A 14,457-nucleotide genomic window follows, 5' to 3' on the forward strand; every position below is an offset into this window, starting at 1 on the left:
GGTTCAGATTAGATTTCTTTAATTTTTTTTAAAGTGGGACAATTTTGCACTTAAATATAGACACATGTCTCTATTAAGATTGAATTGTTTTAATACATTTATCCTTCTAAATTAATTTGATTACTGCGTATAAATTTTAATTTATTTGTATAATAAAACAGGAATAATGGTTAGAGAAAGTCTTTGGTTCATTTTCAGACAGTAGTATTTTTAAATTCCGATTTTCAAGTTGAACCAAATGATTTAATTAGTAAGCTTGAAATGCTGACTTGAGCAAAACTTTAAAATGAAGAATGCTGACTTAATTATTGCTTTAAACATTAAAAAAGGATCAGCACTTACAGAAATGTAATTTAAAATGGAAAACAAAAAGTCCCATGGAAAGAATTCTGATGAGGGTCAGTAGGAGGGAGGGAAGATAAAGTGATATCCTTTTGTTAGGCATTTAAAAATATTTAATTAACTGCTTGCCCAAACAAAACAATTAGAATGGCAATTACCTTTAAAATAGCATCGATGTATTTGCAGCTGTTGTGATATAAGGCTAGGAAACAAAATGTTAATCTGAAATGAACAGTTTAAATATGGAATTATGATATACTTGGCTTCCTGTAGCACAGCTGTCAAGCTCGGGCAGCTCGCTGGTCAATAGTGACATTCTGTGTGTCAGTGAACAGCGTCTCTTGATACCATAACCCACAGTTCACACATTACTGAAGCTCCAACTGTCGAGCATTCAGGTCCCCTGGTATTAGCGCAGCTTCCAGACTCTCCTGACTGGCTCATGTTTCATTCTTTGGCAATTTGCCCTAATGATATCCCTCAGGAGCTTTCAGCCTCCCTTCCTTTCCATATTTAATCGTGGTATATTAATCCGAGCGAGGCGCGAAGAGTGCTGCACACGTTGTAATTTCCTACAATTTCTCCTAAGCTGCTCACCCAGTTTTTCAGTCTTACTTTTATTTATGTTCTAAGCTTTGACCCCAAATGCTGTCTTTTCAGGTAGTTATCACTGTCTCCGTAAGATGCCCAGGAAGCTGCTTTTGCTGAAAGTATTCTTCAGAGGGGCTTTGGCAACATCAGATCGGTTTTTGTTCTGGCAGATTTGGTACAGACAATGCGATTTAGGTCACTAAATAAATTGTTTTATGTTTGTCATTCATCTTGGATGACTTGAGCATGTCTTTTTGTTTGGAGGATCGGCATCTACTTACCGTTGTTATTATCCTTTTGCAAATTTTAGTTAACTGCCTGTCTCCATGGATCAGTTGCCCTGCTATACCCAATGTACTGGCAGCACATATACATCCCAGTGCTTCCGCCGCACCTGCTGGACTACTGCTGGTAAGATGACTTTTGCCAGACTCCTTTAAATCCAGGCTGTATGATTAGAAAAAAATACGTTTATTTGTAGATTAGCGAAGGTTGGTGTATGTATAGACCAACGAAATCCCTGAAACTTGGCCTCGAGATTAGTAACCAATATTAAAAGCTGCTTTTATGAGGGCAGAGTAGTTCTGTTCAAAGCTGGCCAAAAAAAAAAAAAAATGTGTGTTTGGCAAACATAAAGTTCTTTAGATTTTGTGAGTTACTTCTGCAGTCGTGTAGATAATTGCATAAAAAGAAGCGAATACAGCCTTAGTTGTGGTTAAGAAAACCGTACAGAAGTTATAGTATCAGTCCAAGAACTCCATATCCCAGGTGTCAGAATTTGTCTGCAGAGCCTGTCAGAAACCACATTGCCTCTGTCGGGGCACACTTTCATTACCTTTACCTCAGGACACACTTTGCTTCACCCCTCTTCCCTCAGTAGCACACTGAATACCAAATACCAGCAAAGGGGTTGCCTCTAATTCAGGGATTCCCTGAGTTTCTGGTTTAAATCAAAGTCTCGGCCCTAAGCCACCATGGAAAAAAGCGATGTTGAAAAGTGGTGGGACTAATTTTGAAATGCTTCCTGGCATTAGAAATAACTCCCGATGATCTCACCCAATGTGAATTCAACAACACCCCTGGAACTCTTCTGTTCTCTTCCTCTGGAAGAGTGTGTATATTCTCAGGCTGGACAAGGGTTAGACTCTGAAACAGCAGCCTTGGGATCTTCTTCTGGACTGTAAGATAAAATGTTCTCTTCGTGCATAATCATCTTCTGCAGGCATAGCTTACTTCTAAAGAATTCAGTTTTGTTTCCTCTAAACCATGCATGTGCACATACACACGTAGAAGGAAATAATTTTGACTATAATAAATTTGTTTATATTATTAAAAACAAAGCTCTTTCAGAAGCAAAGTATTTAACTTTTTTGTTTCATGGAAAGCAGTTCACCTAAAGTATTTAAGGATTAGAGAAAGCCATTTAAATTCATACCTAGAGGTTTTCTGTTCAATTTTTATGACTAGCTCTCTTCAGATCAGGTGATTGTAATGATACCACATATATTTGGCCCCATATTGATGATACTAACATATTGTGTGTTTCCACAGCATGGTAATAGTATTGATAATGCTTTGAAGTAAGTTCCCAATGATCTACCGCTGCCATTCAGTCCTTTGAGTACTGGAAAGGAGAAAGTTTGGCGGGAGATTGTAGCTTAATTAAATTGTGGAGTGTCACACACACAAGTCTGAGAGTTAAGCTAGATCTGTAAATAGGTTTTTAGGTATTCATTTTAGAGTGTTTTTCTGTGATCAACATAACTAGTATATATTAGCAGCCTTGAAGGCAGAAATGGCACTTGATTCACATTGACAATGCCATAGGTCTTGGCACATGGTGTTCAGTAATTGAAATTTATTCATTTCATATAATTTTTACAAAAGTATTGGAAAACATATTGATTTTTATTTATTATTATTATTGTTATTGTTATTATTATTTTAAAGTTTATTTATCTTGAGGGAAAGTGAGAGAACACGCGTGTGTACCTGTGAGCAGGGGGAAGGGCAGAGAGAGAGAGGGAGGCAGTGAATCCCAAGCAGACTCAGTGCTGTCAGCACACAGCCCACGTGGGGCTCTATCTCATGAACTGTGAGATCGTGACCTGAGCCAAAACCAAGAGTTGGACACTTAGCCAACTGAGCCGCCCAAATGCCCCAATACATGATTTTTAAAAATACATGTCAAGTTAGTGGTTCAAGAACTAGCATTTCTAACGATGAAGCTTAGAATTATATTTTATCATATATAATGTTAAGCTATTTGCATTTTTCTATTAAAGTGTTCTGACCTCTGGGGTGCCTGATGGCTCAGTTGGTTGAGTGTCTGACTTTGGCTCAAGTCATGATCTCATGGTTTCTGTGTTTGTGCCCCATGTTGGGCTGTGTGCTGACAGCTTAGAGCCTGGAGCCTGCTTTGGATTCTGTGTTTCCCTCTTTCTCTGCCCCTTCCCTGCTCGCACTCTGTCTCTCTCTCTCTCTCTCTCAAAAACAAAAATTTTTTTAAAATTTAAAAAAATGTTCTGACCTCTTAGGAGGTAACTTCCCTTTAAGTTCAGTTGTCTGTAATGACTATACATTTAAGACTTTCTAAAATACTGCTATTTAGAAGCTATTCTGTGGTGTAGTTAGTTCGGTGCTATTCTTCCCAGAGATGTCTTCCCGATACTTTCTAACCCTGCATGAAGGTCTTCTGCTGCTTCCATTATGATGAAGGAAGCTTGGTCCCTGGAATTTTCTTACTAGTTTCTAACCTTGAAGTAGCCTTTAGGATAAGTTCTAACAGCCTCCATGCCAGACAGTTCCCTGTTCCAGAGAGTACAATAGTGATTGATAATCAAGGAGTTATCTGAAACTTCCTAAGCGTTAAGGTCACAATGATAGGCTCAGCTTCTATCATAGAAACTGAGTGTTGTGATTTCTTTCTTCTCTTTTCTTTTGTCTTTTCTTTTCTTTTCTTTCTTTCTTTCTTTCTTTCTTTCTTTCTTTCTTTCTTTCTTTCTTTCAAATAGCTGCCTAAGACTCTAGCTCTCTTCTGTCAAAAAAATTTATGGACTAAACTATTTCTTGGGGAATATGGTTTTCTTCCCCTTGCATCTTTGCAAATGATCTAGAATCATGCTGATTTGTATGCAAAAAGGGAGAAAAATATTAGAGATTATCCCTCCAATCTCATGGTTTTTGAATAAAGACATTTTTATATTTCACTTCAAAAATAGCACCAGGAAGATTTGATGGAATAGATGTATATTTGCCACTTCTTTAAGGTGATTGGAACTTTCTGAATCCCGAGATAACCCTTTCTCCTGGAAGTCTTTTTGTTTTCCCACCTGGTATCTCTGGTGTTGACAGACTGTGGAGAGCCATAATGCCATCTTGTGACCATGCAGGTTTATAGCATGTTGGTCTACTGATGGAGCCTTGCTAACCTGTTTGTTCATTCCTTCATTTATCCATCCATTTATACATCAAATATATAGAGAACACCTGTTTGCCTAGCAGTGCGTATAGTAAGGTAATGAGTAAAACTTCATTTCTGCCCTTGCAGTATCCACACATAGGAAAAACTTCACCCATATGTGCATGGAGCACATACACACATGCACATGCACACACAAGAGGAACACAGAGTAATACTGTAGTACTGTAAGGCTTACATCAGAGGCATGTAAAAGAAACATGGTTGGGGGCACCTGAGTAACTCAGTTGGTTAAGCATCCGACTCTTGATTTCAGCTCAGGTCATGATCTCACAATTTGTGGGTTTGAGCCTCGCATTGGGCTCTGTGCTGGTAGTGCAGAGCCTACTTGGGATTTTCTCTCTCTTCCTCTCTCTCTGCTCCTCCCCCGCTTGCACACACTCTCTCTTTCTCTCAAAGTAAATAAATAAAATGAAAAAAGAAACATAGATGAGGAGACACCTAGGAAGAAATGGCCCACACTGCTTGGTAGGGTAGGGAAGGAGACTGGGAGGAAATGACACCATCTACGTTTTTTCTGTTAATCTGTCAGTATAAGGGGAAAATGGGAGTTTCTATTGAACAGGTATAAGATTTCACTTATACAAGATGGTTAAGTTGTTGAGATCTGCTGCACAACATTGTGCTTAGAGTTAACGATGCTGTATTACAGAATTAAAAATTTCTTAAGGGTGCAGATCTCATGGTACGTATTCTTACTATGTGAGATAGAGACAGAACTTTAATGTGGCAAGTTCATGATGTTGCCACACACTCTTAACCGTTCTGAGTCCTTAAACACCTAGGAGGTAGTGTGACCCTAGTATCAGTAAAATTATAATCATTCATTATTTGTTCAAGAGTGGCTGAGTCACCTTTTTATTTTGGGAACTTATCTGACTTTTCTTTCCATGAAAGAGAATTGTTTCTTAAAAAATAAATGGAAAATCATGGTGTTTGGACTACCTAAGTTAATAGGCGGCTATTACAGTCTACCCATGGGTGGTCTCTGTAAGAAAACCAAAAAAGAAACAAAAAACGGTTAGAGGGTGATTACTTTTGACTAAAGATTAATTGCTACCCAACAGAAGAAGCATTCCTGATAGAGCCTTCTGTATGCTATCTTTGCAAAATGACTTCGTTGACAGAAAGATGTAGGACAGTTTTGCATGTGGATGATAAAACATCAGTGTCGCCAAGGATCTCTTCCTGAGTTATTAACACCCAAATCTAATTAAGAGATTTCAGCTAAGGGTTGCAGAATTGCTTTTCATGAGATTTGGTTGATTAAGTCTTAGGATGCTCACAATCCAGTTTTCGTGAGAAAGAAACTATTATTCAGTAGAATGTGTATTTTATAAAACATAAAATCTGTCATAAAATATGTTCTATAAAATCTATATGCAAAACATCATAATCATTTTAATAAATTGTGCTCTAGATTAATAATTTTTACAGTTTTGACATCTCTATGTTTTTGATTTTGTTAGGTATTAATGAGATAAAAACACCTAGAGGTACCCAGTAATCTCACAGAAAAAGCTAGAAGTTACTTTATTACTAAGTTCTACATAGGAACCCTTTATTGAATTTTTATTCCAGCTTAATGATTGCTAAACATTTATTTTTTATATTTTAAGAAATAACTTTCAAGAAATTTAAAAAATGTTACCTTAGATGTATTTCATAGGACTTCAATAGGTTAGCTGCTACTTTGGGCTCTGATTTTTTTTGTTGTTTATTTATTTATTTACAACATTTATTTATTTTTGAGACAGAGAGAGACAGAGCATGAACAGGGGAGGGGCAGAGAGAGAGGGAGACACAGAATCTGAAACAGGCTCCAGGCTCTGAGCTGTCAGCACAGTGGGCTCTGATTTTTTGAAATCTGATCCACTCAAGTGTTCCTCTAACAACTAAAATGGAAATAATAATTGTTAATTTTAGGAGGCTTACATATTTTTTGATTACCACTCATTATATTATTATTATTTTTCCCCCCAAGAGAGAGCATGTGCTCATGTGTGTGCATAAGAGGGAGGGGCAGAGGGAGTGGAAGAGAGAGAATCCCAAGCAGGCTCCAAGCCCAACATGGAGCCCGACTCGTCCTTGGTCTCAGGACCGTGAGATCATGACTTGAGCTGAAATCAAGAGTCAGATGCTTAACTGACTGAGCCACCCAGGTGCCCCAACACTCATTATATTAAAATGTACTTAGAAATTTGAGATACCACAGACTTACTATGTTGTAAATTTTGTGGGTAGGATAACCTAACCTGGGGTAAATTGGAAGTTTGCACAGTAACTTGAATAATTTTCTACTATTTTGGATGTGGGGACAGCTTGATATATTTAAGATCTTGGGATTTGCCTATCCTGTTTTGTGAAAATGTTCTGAACCCAGTGTGGGAGCCCAGAACAGTTAGTGACATATATTTTATGTCTTCTGTGGAGTCCCAGAAGGGATTCCAGAGATGAGAACTTGAGCTAGGGAAGTAATCAGCCTTCCTTTATTTAAGCAAAAGTGGAACAGTCCACATTTTTCCTCCTGTTTCCTTTTGAAGGCAGAAAATCTGTTAGGTCTTAAGGATATCAAGGCCTGTAAATAGTTCTTAACTTTCAGTCAAATGATCCAAAATATCAGATCAATTCCAGATGGTCTGTTATATTTATATATATATATATATATATATATATATATATATATATATATATATATATGAAGGAACAAAGCTACAAAAGAAAATTAGAATCTAGTACAATAAGAAGTAATGAACAGGATAATGAGGAGTCAAATAAAAACTTTAACCATCCTTATTTTTTTGTGAGTTCTGGATATATGTTAGTGGTTAGCCAGCTTCAAATAAATCTGGAGCTGTTTGAGGTTCGTTTGAAAAACTGGGTCTGTCGAGGTGCCTGTTAGCTTTATCTATTACTGGTCCTCAGTAGCAAAGTAGATACACAGGAGTTTGGACTGATAGTGAAAGTGATGTTTGGAAAATTATGAAAATTCTTTTAAAAAGGTTGTTTTCATTAACATAGAAAATGTTTGCCTTAAATATAACACAAAGATGTCTATAAAAAGAAATGTCAAAGATTGTTTTAGCTATTTATTTGCATATCTTCTATCACCTTTGTAGACATCTGTCCATTCTCACGTTTTCTTGTTAAATAATATTTTGATTTTGAAATGTCAAGTTGGATAATTCCCTTCGTGTATTTCATGAGAAATGTTTTTGAAGTTACTAAGCAAGCCCGATTTTATGTCACAAAGATTATTTAATGTCTGTATGCTCTGCTGGAGTATAAGATCTGCAAAGGAATCTATTCTATTTATATCACTTATTATTGTACCTAGATCCTAGCCCAGGTCCTACTGCCTGGTATGGTCCAGATTTTATCTGTAGAATTAATTAATTCAGTATCATGCTTAAACATATTTGAATATTTTTTAATTCATTAAAATTACTTTATTAATAAAAGCAAAAGTGAGATAAATAGGAATGTACAACATTTAAATGAAAGACAAGGTACATGAGCAGAAAGATAGTATGGAAAGAGAATGATAACAGTAGAGGAAGAACTTCTAGTTTCCAAACAGTGCCTGGCACATAGTAGGTCTTAATAAATATTTGGTAACTGATTCAAAAAAATTTTGGTGGTGTAGTAGGTATGAAGCAATGATGATTTTTTAAGAGAATCATAGAAATAAGAATCTAATTGAATATAAAAGGTATATAAAAGAAATGTGAAAAAATTTGCTAATTATTTAGGATATGTTTTATATGAAATATATGGAAGATTTAACTCAGGACTATGACTTAGGCTCTAATATTCTTCTTAGGTGTTACTACTCTTTATTTAATTGTAAATGCTTTTGTGAGTTTTATGCCAAGCAACCTTAATTTGAATATATTAATGACCTCTCAGATTAAATTTGACTTTTATATATTGAATAATTTTAATTATCTGTAGTGGGCTCTATTAGAACTGCACATTTAATTAATTTAATTTTTTAAACCTTCTGAATTACTTATATTGTTTCTGTGTTAATGAACTTCATGAATATATACATTATATATTTCCAATTTAGTGCTCCGATGCCATACCTGATTGGAATACACTCCAGCCTCATAGAGGTAAGTATCTTTCAGACATGAGATACATGTGTGATAAATTAATGAATATAAATAATAGTTAAAACAGTTGTATTTTGAAAGAGAATCAATTGAATAGTACAAAGTAATGATAAGTTTCATATTTAGGGTATACTTACATGATCATTTTCAGAAATACTGTAGTGGAATAATTTCATTTTAGTTAGTATACTGAATGACCATTTTCAATGGCATGAAACCCATGAAAATATGGTAAATTTGGTCAAGATCATATGGTAAATTTTAAGTATTAAAAACTTAGTCCTTGATGAACCACTTTCTTTTTTTTTTTTTTTTTTTTTTTTAATTTTTTTTTTTCAACGTTTATTTATTTTTGGGACAGAGAGAGACAGAGCATGAACGGGGGAGGGGCAGAGAGAGGGAGACACAGAATCGGAAACAGGCTCCAGGTTCTGAGCCATCAGCCCAGAGCCTGACGCGGGGCTCGAACTCACGGACCGTGAGATCGTGACCTGGCTGAAGTCGGACGCTTAACCGACTGCGCCACCCAGGCGCCCCGATGAACCACTTTCTATATGGCACTTGGGATCTTTTATATGTTTCTTTTTCACACCTTATTTTGAAGGTCAGAATTTATGTAGTTATGATTCATAAAGGGAAAATGTTTTTATTTTTCAAACTCCATTTTGATACATTTTGTCAGTGTGCTTTTTCAAAATGTGGTTGGAATACACTAATCATGAAGTTTTAAATTAAAATGTAGACTTAAAATATTTTTTAGTTTTCAGTCCTGTTGGGGATTTAGAATGCAGTAAGTTTTTGGCAATGTTATCACTTCATTCCAAAATGACTTTTGTGACTTATCATCACTACAGTGAAAAATGCTGAACTTTAAAGACCTTGAACTTGGAATCAGTGAGATTTCAAGGGAAGACTTCTTAGAAAATTAGAAAAAAATAAACAAAAGATTTGGATCTGAACAAAAGACTTGGGTCAATTGCATGGCATTATTATGCTATCTGATTTTCAGTTTTATATATATATGTGTATATATATATATATGTATTTTGTGTGTGTGTGTGTGTGTGTGTGTGTGCACGTGCATATTGTACTTTAAGCCAGTTTCTAATCAACAATCTAAATAAGTTAGATTTGGTTTTCTTATTAGTTGTTGTCACTGTATACACCATCAATCCTCACTCTGCTGATCAAGGAAGATCCTGCCGATTATATTATTATTATATAGGAGTGGTGAGGATCATGTCTGGAGAAATCATGTTCGGATGGTAGTCATGAATTATAGAATTCTGCATGTATTCTCGTTCTGGTCACTTTCTCCTTTTGCAAAATGCGAGGGTAACATTTTTATTTGTTTAATCATTAATAATATTGGATATATTTTAATGAACTTCTTTAGTAGACTTGTTTTAAGTTTGAAGTCTAAGTTGAATAACATGAGCCTTTATGTTTGTTAATTTTTAGACAACTTGTTTTACATGCCAAGGTACTTTCAGTGAAAGGTCACATTGTGTATGAATAAGTATTTAATCTGTTATCTGATTGTAGAATATATAACTGGTATTTTCTTCATCAGTATTTTGACTGTACAAAATCTAACCACATTGGTTGGTATGGTTTCAAAGAAGTCATCATATCTGATTTTGATATTAATGCACATGTCTCTTCTTATTTAATGTATCTAATAGAATACATAATTTTTATAGTATGTTTACTTGTACAGATGAAAACTATTTAAAGTTGTTTATTGTACCTGGTGATGTTCTGTATTTTTTTACATAATGGTTCTATACCAACTTTTAAAACTAATGATTCAGCTTTTCCAAAATATTATAGAAATGGGTACATGTTTTAAAAATTCAGTCATATTTAATTGCATATTTGTTAGACACATATAGAGAAAATCATTATTTTTTTAAAGGAGCAAATTTAAGAATTTTTTACTTCTTACAGTATTGTCTTGGAGAAACAGTCCATTCTGATTTTAAATTGAGTCAGCACTAAATGAGAAGGTTTACAGCCATGATTAGATTGGTTAATATCTCTGTATCTTTTATACTCTGGACTTACTGAACTGTCTTTTTAGTCAATTGTATTTAGTTTATTGGGTTTAATAGTTAATGAGAAGGGGTAATAGGAACTTCAAGAATGTCTTAAACCAGTTGGGTACCATTTAGTAACTTTCTCCTTAATCTATTACAAGATACACATACTGCCATTCGATTCTTATTATGTCATTATCAGGCAGATATTTTTAAGCAAAATTTGATCTTTCTTATTTTATATTAATGGCATTATAGTTCAAATGTGGATATATCCATTTACAAATTTTATGTGAGACTGAACTGAGTAATTTTTTACATTTTGTTTGGTTGCAATTACAATGAATTTTTTTTTTTTTTTTAGGAAGAATCAACATATTCCCTATTCTCTCTCTTTGTCAAGACAGTTTTGACATACGTTTTAGAAAGACTTCTAAACCTAATTGTTCAAAGATGTGAAACTAATATCCTTTAAATCTTTCTTTTAATAATTTTTATGTAGTCATGACTGTAAGATGGCTGGAAATCTCTTTTCTTTTTTTTTTCAACGTTTTTTATTTATTTTTGGGACAGAGAGAGACAGAGCATGAACGGGGGAGGGGCAGAGAGAGAGGGAGACACAGAATCGGAAACAGGCTCCAGGCTCCGAGCCATCAGCCCAGAGTCTGACGCGGGGCTTGAACTCACGGACCGCGAGATCGTGACCTGGCTGAAGTCGGACGCTTAACCGACTGCACCACCCAGGCGCCCCGGAAATCTCTTTTTTAAAATGTAAATTTGCTTCCAAAATAAAGGATAAGGACATTTTGTTCTCCCTGAAAATTAGACTTTAGGGTTGAACTCAAAGGTCTGTAAATGATGGAGGAGCAAGTCAGTAGAGGCTCCAAGTGTGAGCATTGCATTATGTGTTTTAATATACACAAAAGATTCTAAATAAAATGTTGGCTCCATTTTGCAGGAACATGTGATTGCTGACACCGGGTCATTTCCTTGCATTATCGTACATGATACGATAGTCACATTTGTAGTCACATTGCATGGAAGGCTTATATAGGGAGGATGTGAGAGAAAGACTTAACCAACCTTAATACCTTACTCTTGTCCTTAATAACACTTTCAGTCTCTGTCCTAATATTATTTTCTTATTTTTGAAGAAAAAGTCAAATTTTCCTTTTTCTCTTTCCCGAGCCAAGCAAGCTTACGAACATTATGAGATATAATAATCTGAGACAGAGAAAATGTTATCATTTTATATGCTGTATGAATTTTTATTCCTATTTAGAAAATAGTTAAAGCCTGACTTGGAAGGAAACAAAGATAAAAAAGTGACATTAATCCAAATAAAAAAATTTTAATTACATACTATTTTTCCCTCTTTGCTAATGTAGAATTGTTCTCATTTTAGTGCATCTCAGTGTATTGATTTATTGAAATTAATACATTTTCCATTCTTATTGAATGGTCCCTTGGACAGAATTTAATATTCAGCTATTCTCAGACATTTTTAAACAAAGGACAAGTTGGAAAAAAGTATACATTTCATGTTAATACTAATTTTCTTTATTCAGAATTTAACATTAGTGTCATAGCAAAACATTTAGGTGTCACATAACCATTACTCCAGGCTATTTAGAGAAACTCATTTTCATCCTTTAACAAATGCACTAGGTTTCTGGATTAACTTTATAGTTTCTGTTAAAGGGAACAACTTAGAATTGAAGGTGAAAATCAAAATTATGACATACTTTTTCCACTGAACACCATTGATATAAATGTATTGTTGCTTATAAAATAGGCTATTTTTGTAGTTATGCTGTTAATTTATAAATAACTACGTATTTATGTATGTGAGCCTTTTTTACATTTATGTATACATATGGTAAGGAAAAGAAATGAGTTTATTTATAAATGTTTTGGTGAGAGTGTCACTATTGTAGGTGGTTCTCTGTTAATTTCCAAGAAACAGCCATCCTCTGACTCTTATTTTGGAATAATTACAATGTCTTTTACAAGATAGATTTTTGCTATCATATATCCCCCTGAGAATCCATATTCTACACAGACATTATTGCTTTCTTAACACATACAAATTCCCTACTCTAGACTACCATTTCCCTAGCAAATTTAACATTCTACCTACTATGCAGAGGTTTGAAGTTCTAAATGGATCAGAGAAATTTCATTCTTGAATAACTTAAAATAAAAAAAAATTGGGTTGGCCAATTTAAAATGTAAGGTATTTAATAATTCTCAAAAATAGCTCTTATTCTATAATGTCATTTAAAAAATACTACACTGAAATTAATTGACTTATCTCTAGTTGACCTACACAATTATGGAATTCTGAGGTGATATATTTCATTAATGAGCACCTAATTTTTTTGCATCAAAAAATAATGCTATATTTGCTATCATTTAAATAAGGCGAATAGAATTATATGATTTGTTTAGGTATACATAGTAGTCTAAATAGGGAAAATAAACCTTAAGTATTTCCTTTCTTTAAGGATGAAAAATTTGATGAAATTCTAATTTACTGTCATTAGTCCACATATTGAGATAATTTGACCATTTAACTAAGCTGTCAAACAGATAAGACAAATCAAATAATCTGATAGGCTATTAAATTTCATCTTTTATATTAAATTCATGTGTAAATAATGCAACAATTCCTTATTACCTCTCTCTTTATCATTTTTCTTATTCAACTTACAGTCCTCATAAACAGCTTATACTGAATTGGTATGGAAGTACGGAGAAAATGTTTATTAATTTAAAATTTAGTTTACAGTAGTCATGATTTTTGGCTTATGTTAGCCCCATAATGTGATTTTTGCTAAAAATAGGTGTAGAACTGGCCACAAGTTCCTGTATCATTGGACAGAAATTCAGTTGATAAGTTTTTAAAGGATGTAAGTTTTTCTGGTTTAATATAGCCGTTCCGATTTTGTGAGTTTTTGTTACAATATCTCTTTGGTAGTTAAATTACATTTAATATCTCCAAACTAAATCAATGTGTTTAGATGACCAAACATTCTGTTCTAAGGATTTTTTTATCCAATCTTTTTGAACGGTTGTAGACAAACTTACTTTCTTATAAGGCAAAGTTTTTTATATGTTCTTATAATATAGGATTTTCCTTTTTTATCCCCCAAGGCTAATTGTCATCAAGATAATTTTCTCTACATTTCTAAGTTCATTATAGTTTTGGAAGGAAAATATACTAAGATGTTTATTTGTACTTGTGTTTTTTAAACAGAGAGTGAAAAATAAATCATTGGAGGATGTGGTTATGTTAAATGTTGACACAAACACTTTAGAATCACCGTTTAATGACTTGAACAACCTACCAAGTGATGTGGTAAGTCTGAAGGTTATTTTGTGGTGAACACATTATCTATCTATCTGTCTATCTACTTTCTCCTGGACCCTTGAATTACAAAGAATTATTTTTCCCAGGTTTTTTTTTTATCTGAAATAAAAGGACTGAGTATGTGCATGGGTGTGAGAGGAATCAGTGTAGATTCTATATTTAATATTTTTACCTTTTGGCAGTTGAGGAGATGTTGAATGAAACATCATATTCCTATTGTAAAAGTAGGACCATAATTAAAAAGCTAGATGCATTCATTAGGCAGAGTTTCTTTAAACGTAAGTCTCTTCATCTCATCTTAATCATTATATTACAAAGTAGGCATTTCTGTCTGCCTAGTGGCATGTCTTGCAAAAGAATGAGAGAGTTTTTGAAGGCAAGAAGAAGAAGGGGGCCAATTATCGGCTTTTGCTTCCCTGCCACCTGCCAGTGCTTTTCCTTTTAATTAATGATCTGATGGCACTGGTCAATATAATAAGAAATGCTTGTACAGTTGGGGTCAGAAAATTCTGG

At 34.2% G+C, this 14,457-nt stretch overlaps 1 protein-coding gene across 3 annotated transcripts in view; it reads left to right on the forward strand.

The window, feature by feature from the left end:
- The window catches only part of DENND1B (DENN domain containing 1B), a 268,631-nt gene that overhangs the window by 160,426 nt on the left and 93,748 nt on the right, over nucleotides 1-14,457 (forward strand). For all 3 annotated transcript variants that reach the window (XM_086694708.1, XM_086694709.1, XM_025921071.2), the window contains 3 exons: nucleotides 1,244-1,344; nucleotides 8,487-8,532; nucleotides 13,831-13,932. In XM_086694708.1, coding sequence (XP_086550834.1) covers nucleotides 1,244-1,344; nucleotides 8,487-8,532; nucleotides 13,831-13,932 — 249 coding nt within the window. The remainder of the gene's footprint in view (nucleotides 1-1,243; nucleotides 1,345-8,486; nucleotides 8,533-13,830; nucleotides 13,933-14,457) is intronic.

This window comes from Puma concolor, chromosome E4, assembly GCF_028749965.1.
Source record: "Puma concolor isolate L17-30 chromosome E4, mPumCon1.1.hap2, whole genome shotgun sequence".
In the NCBI taxonomy this organism is placed as follows: Eukaryota; Metazoa; Chordata; class Mammalia; order Carnivora; family Felidae; genus Puma; species Puma concolor.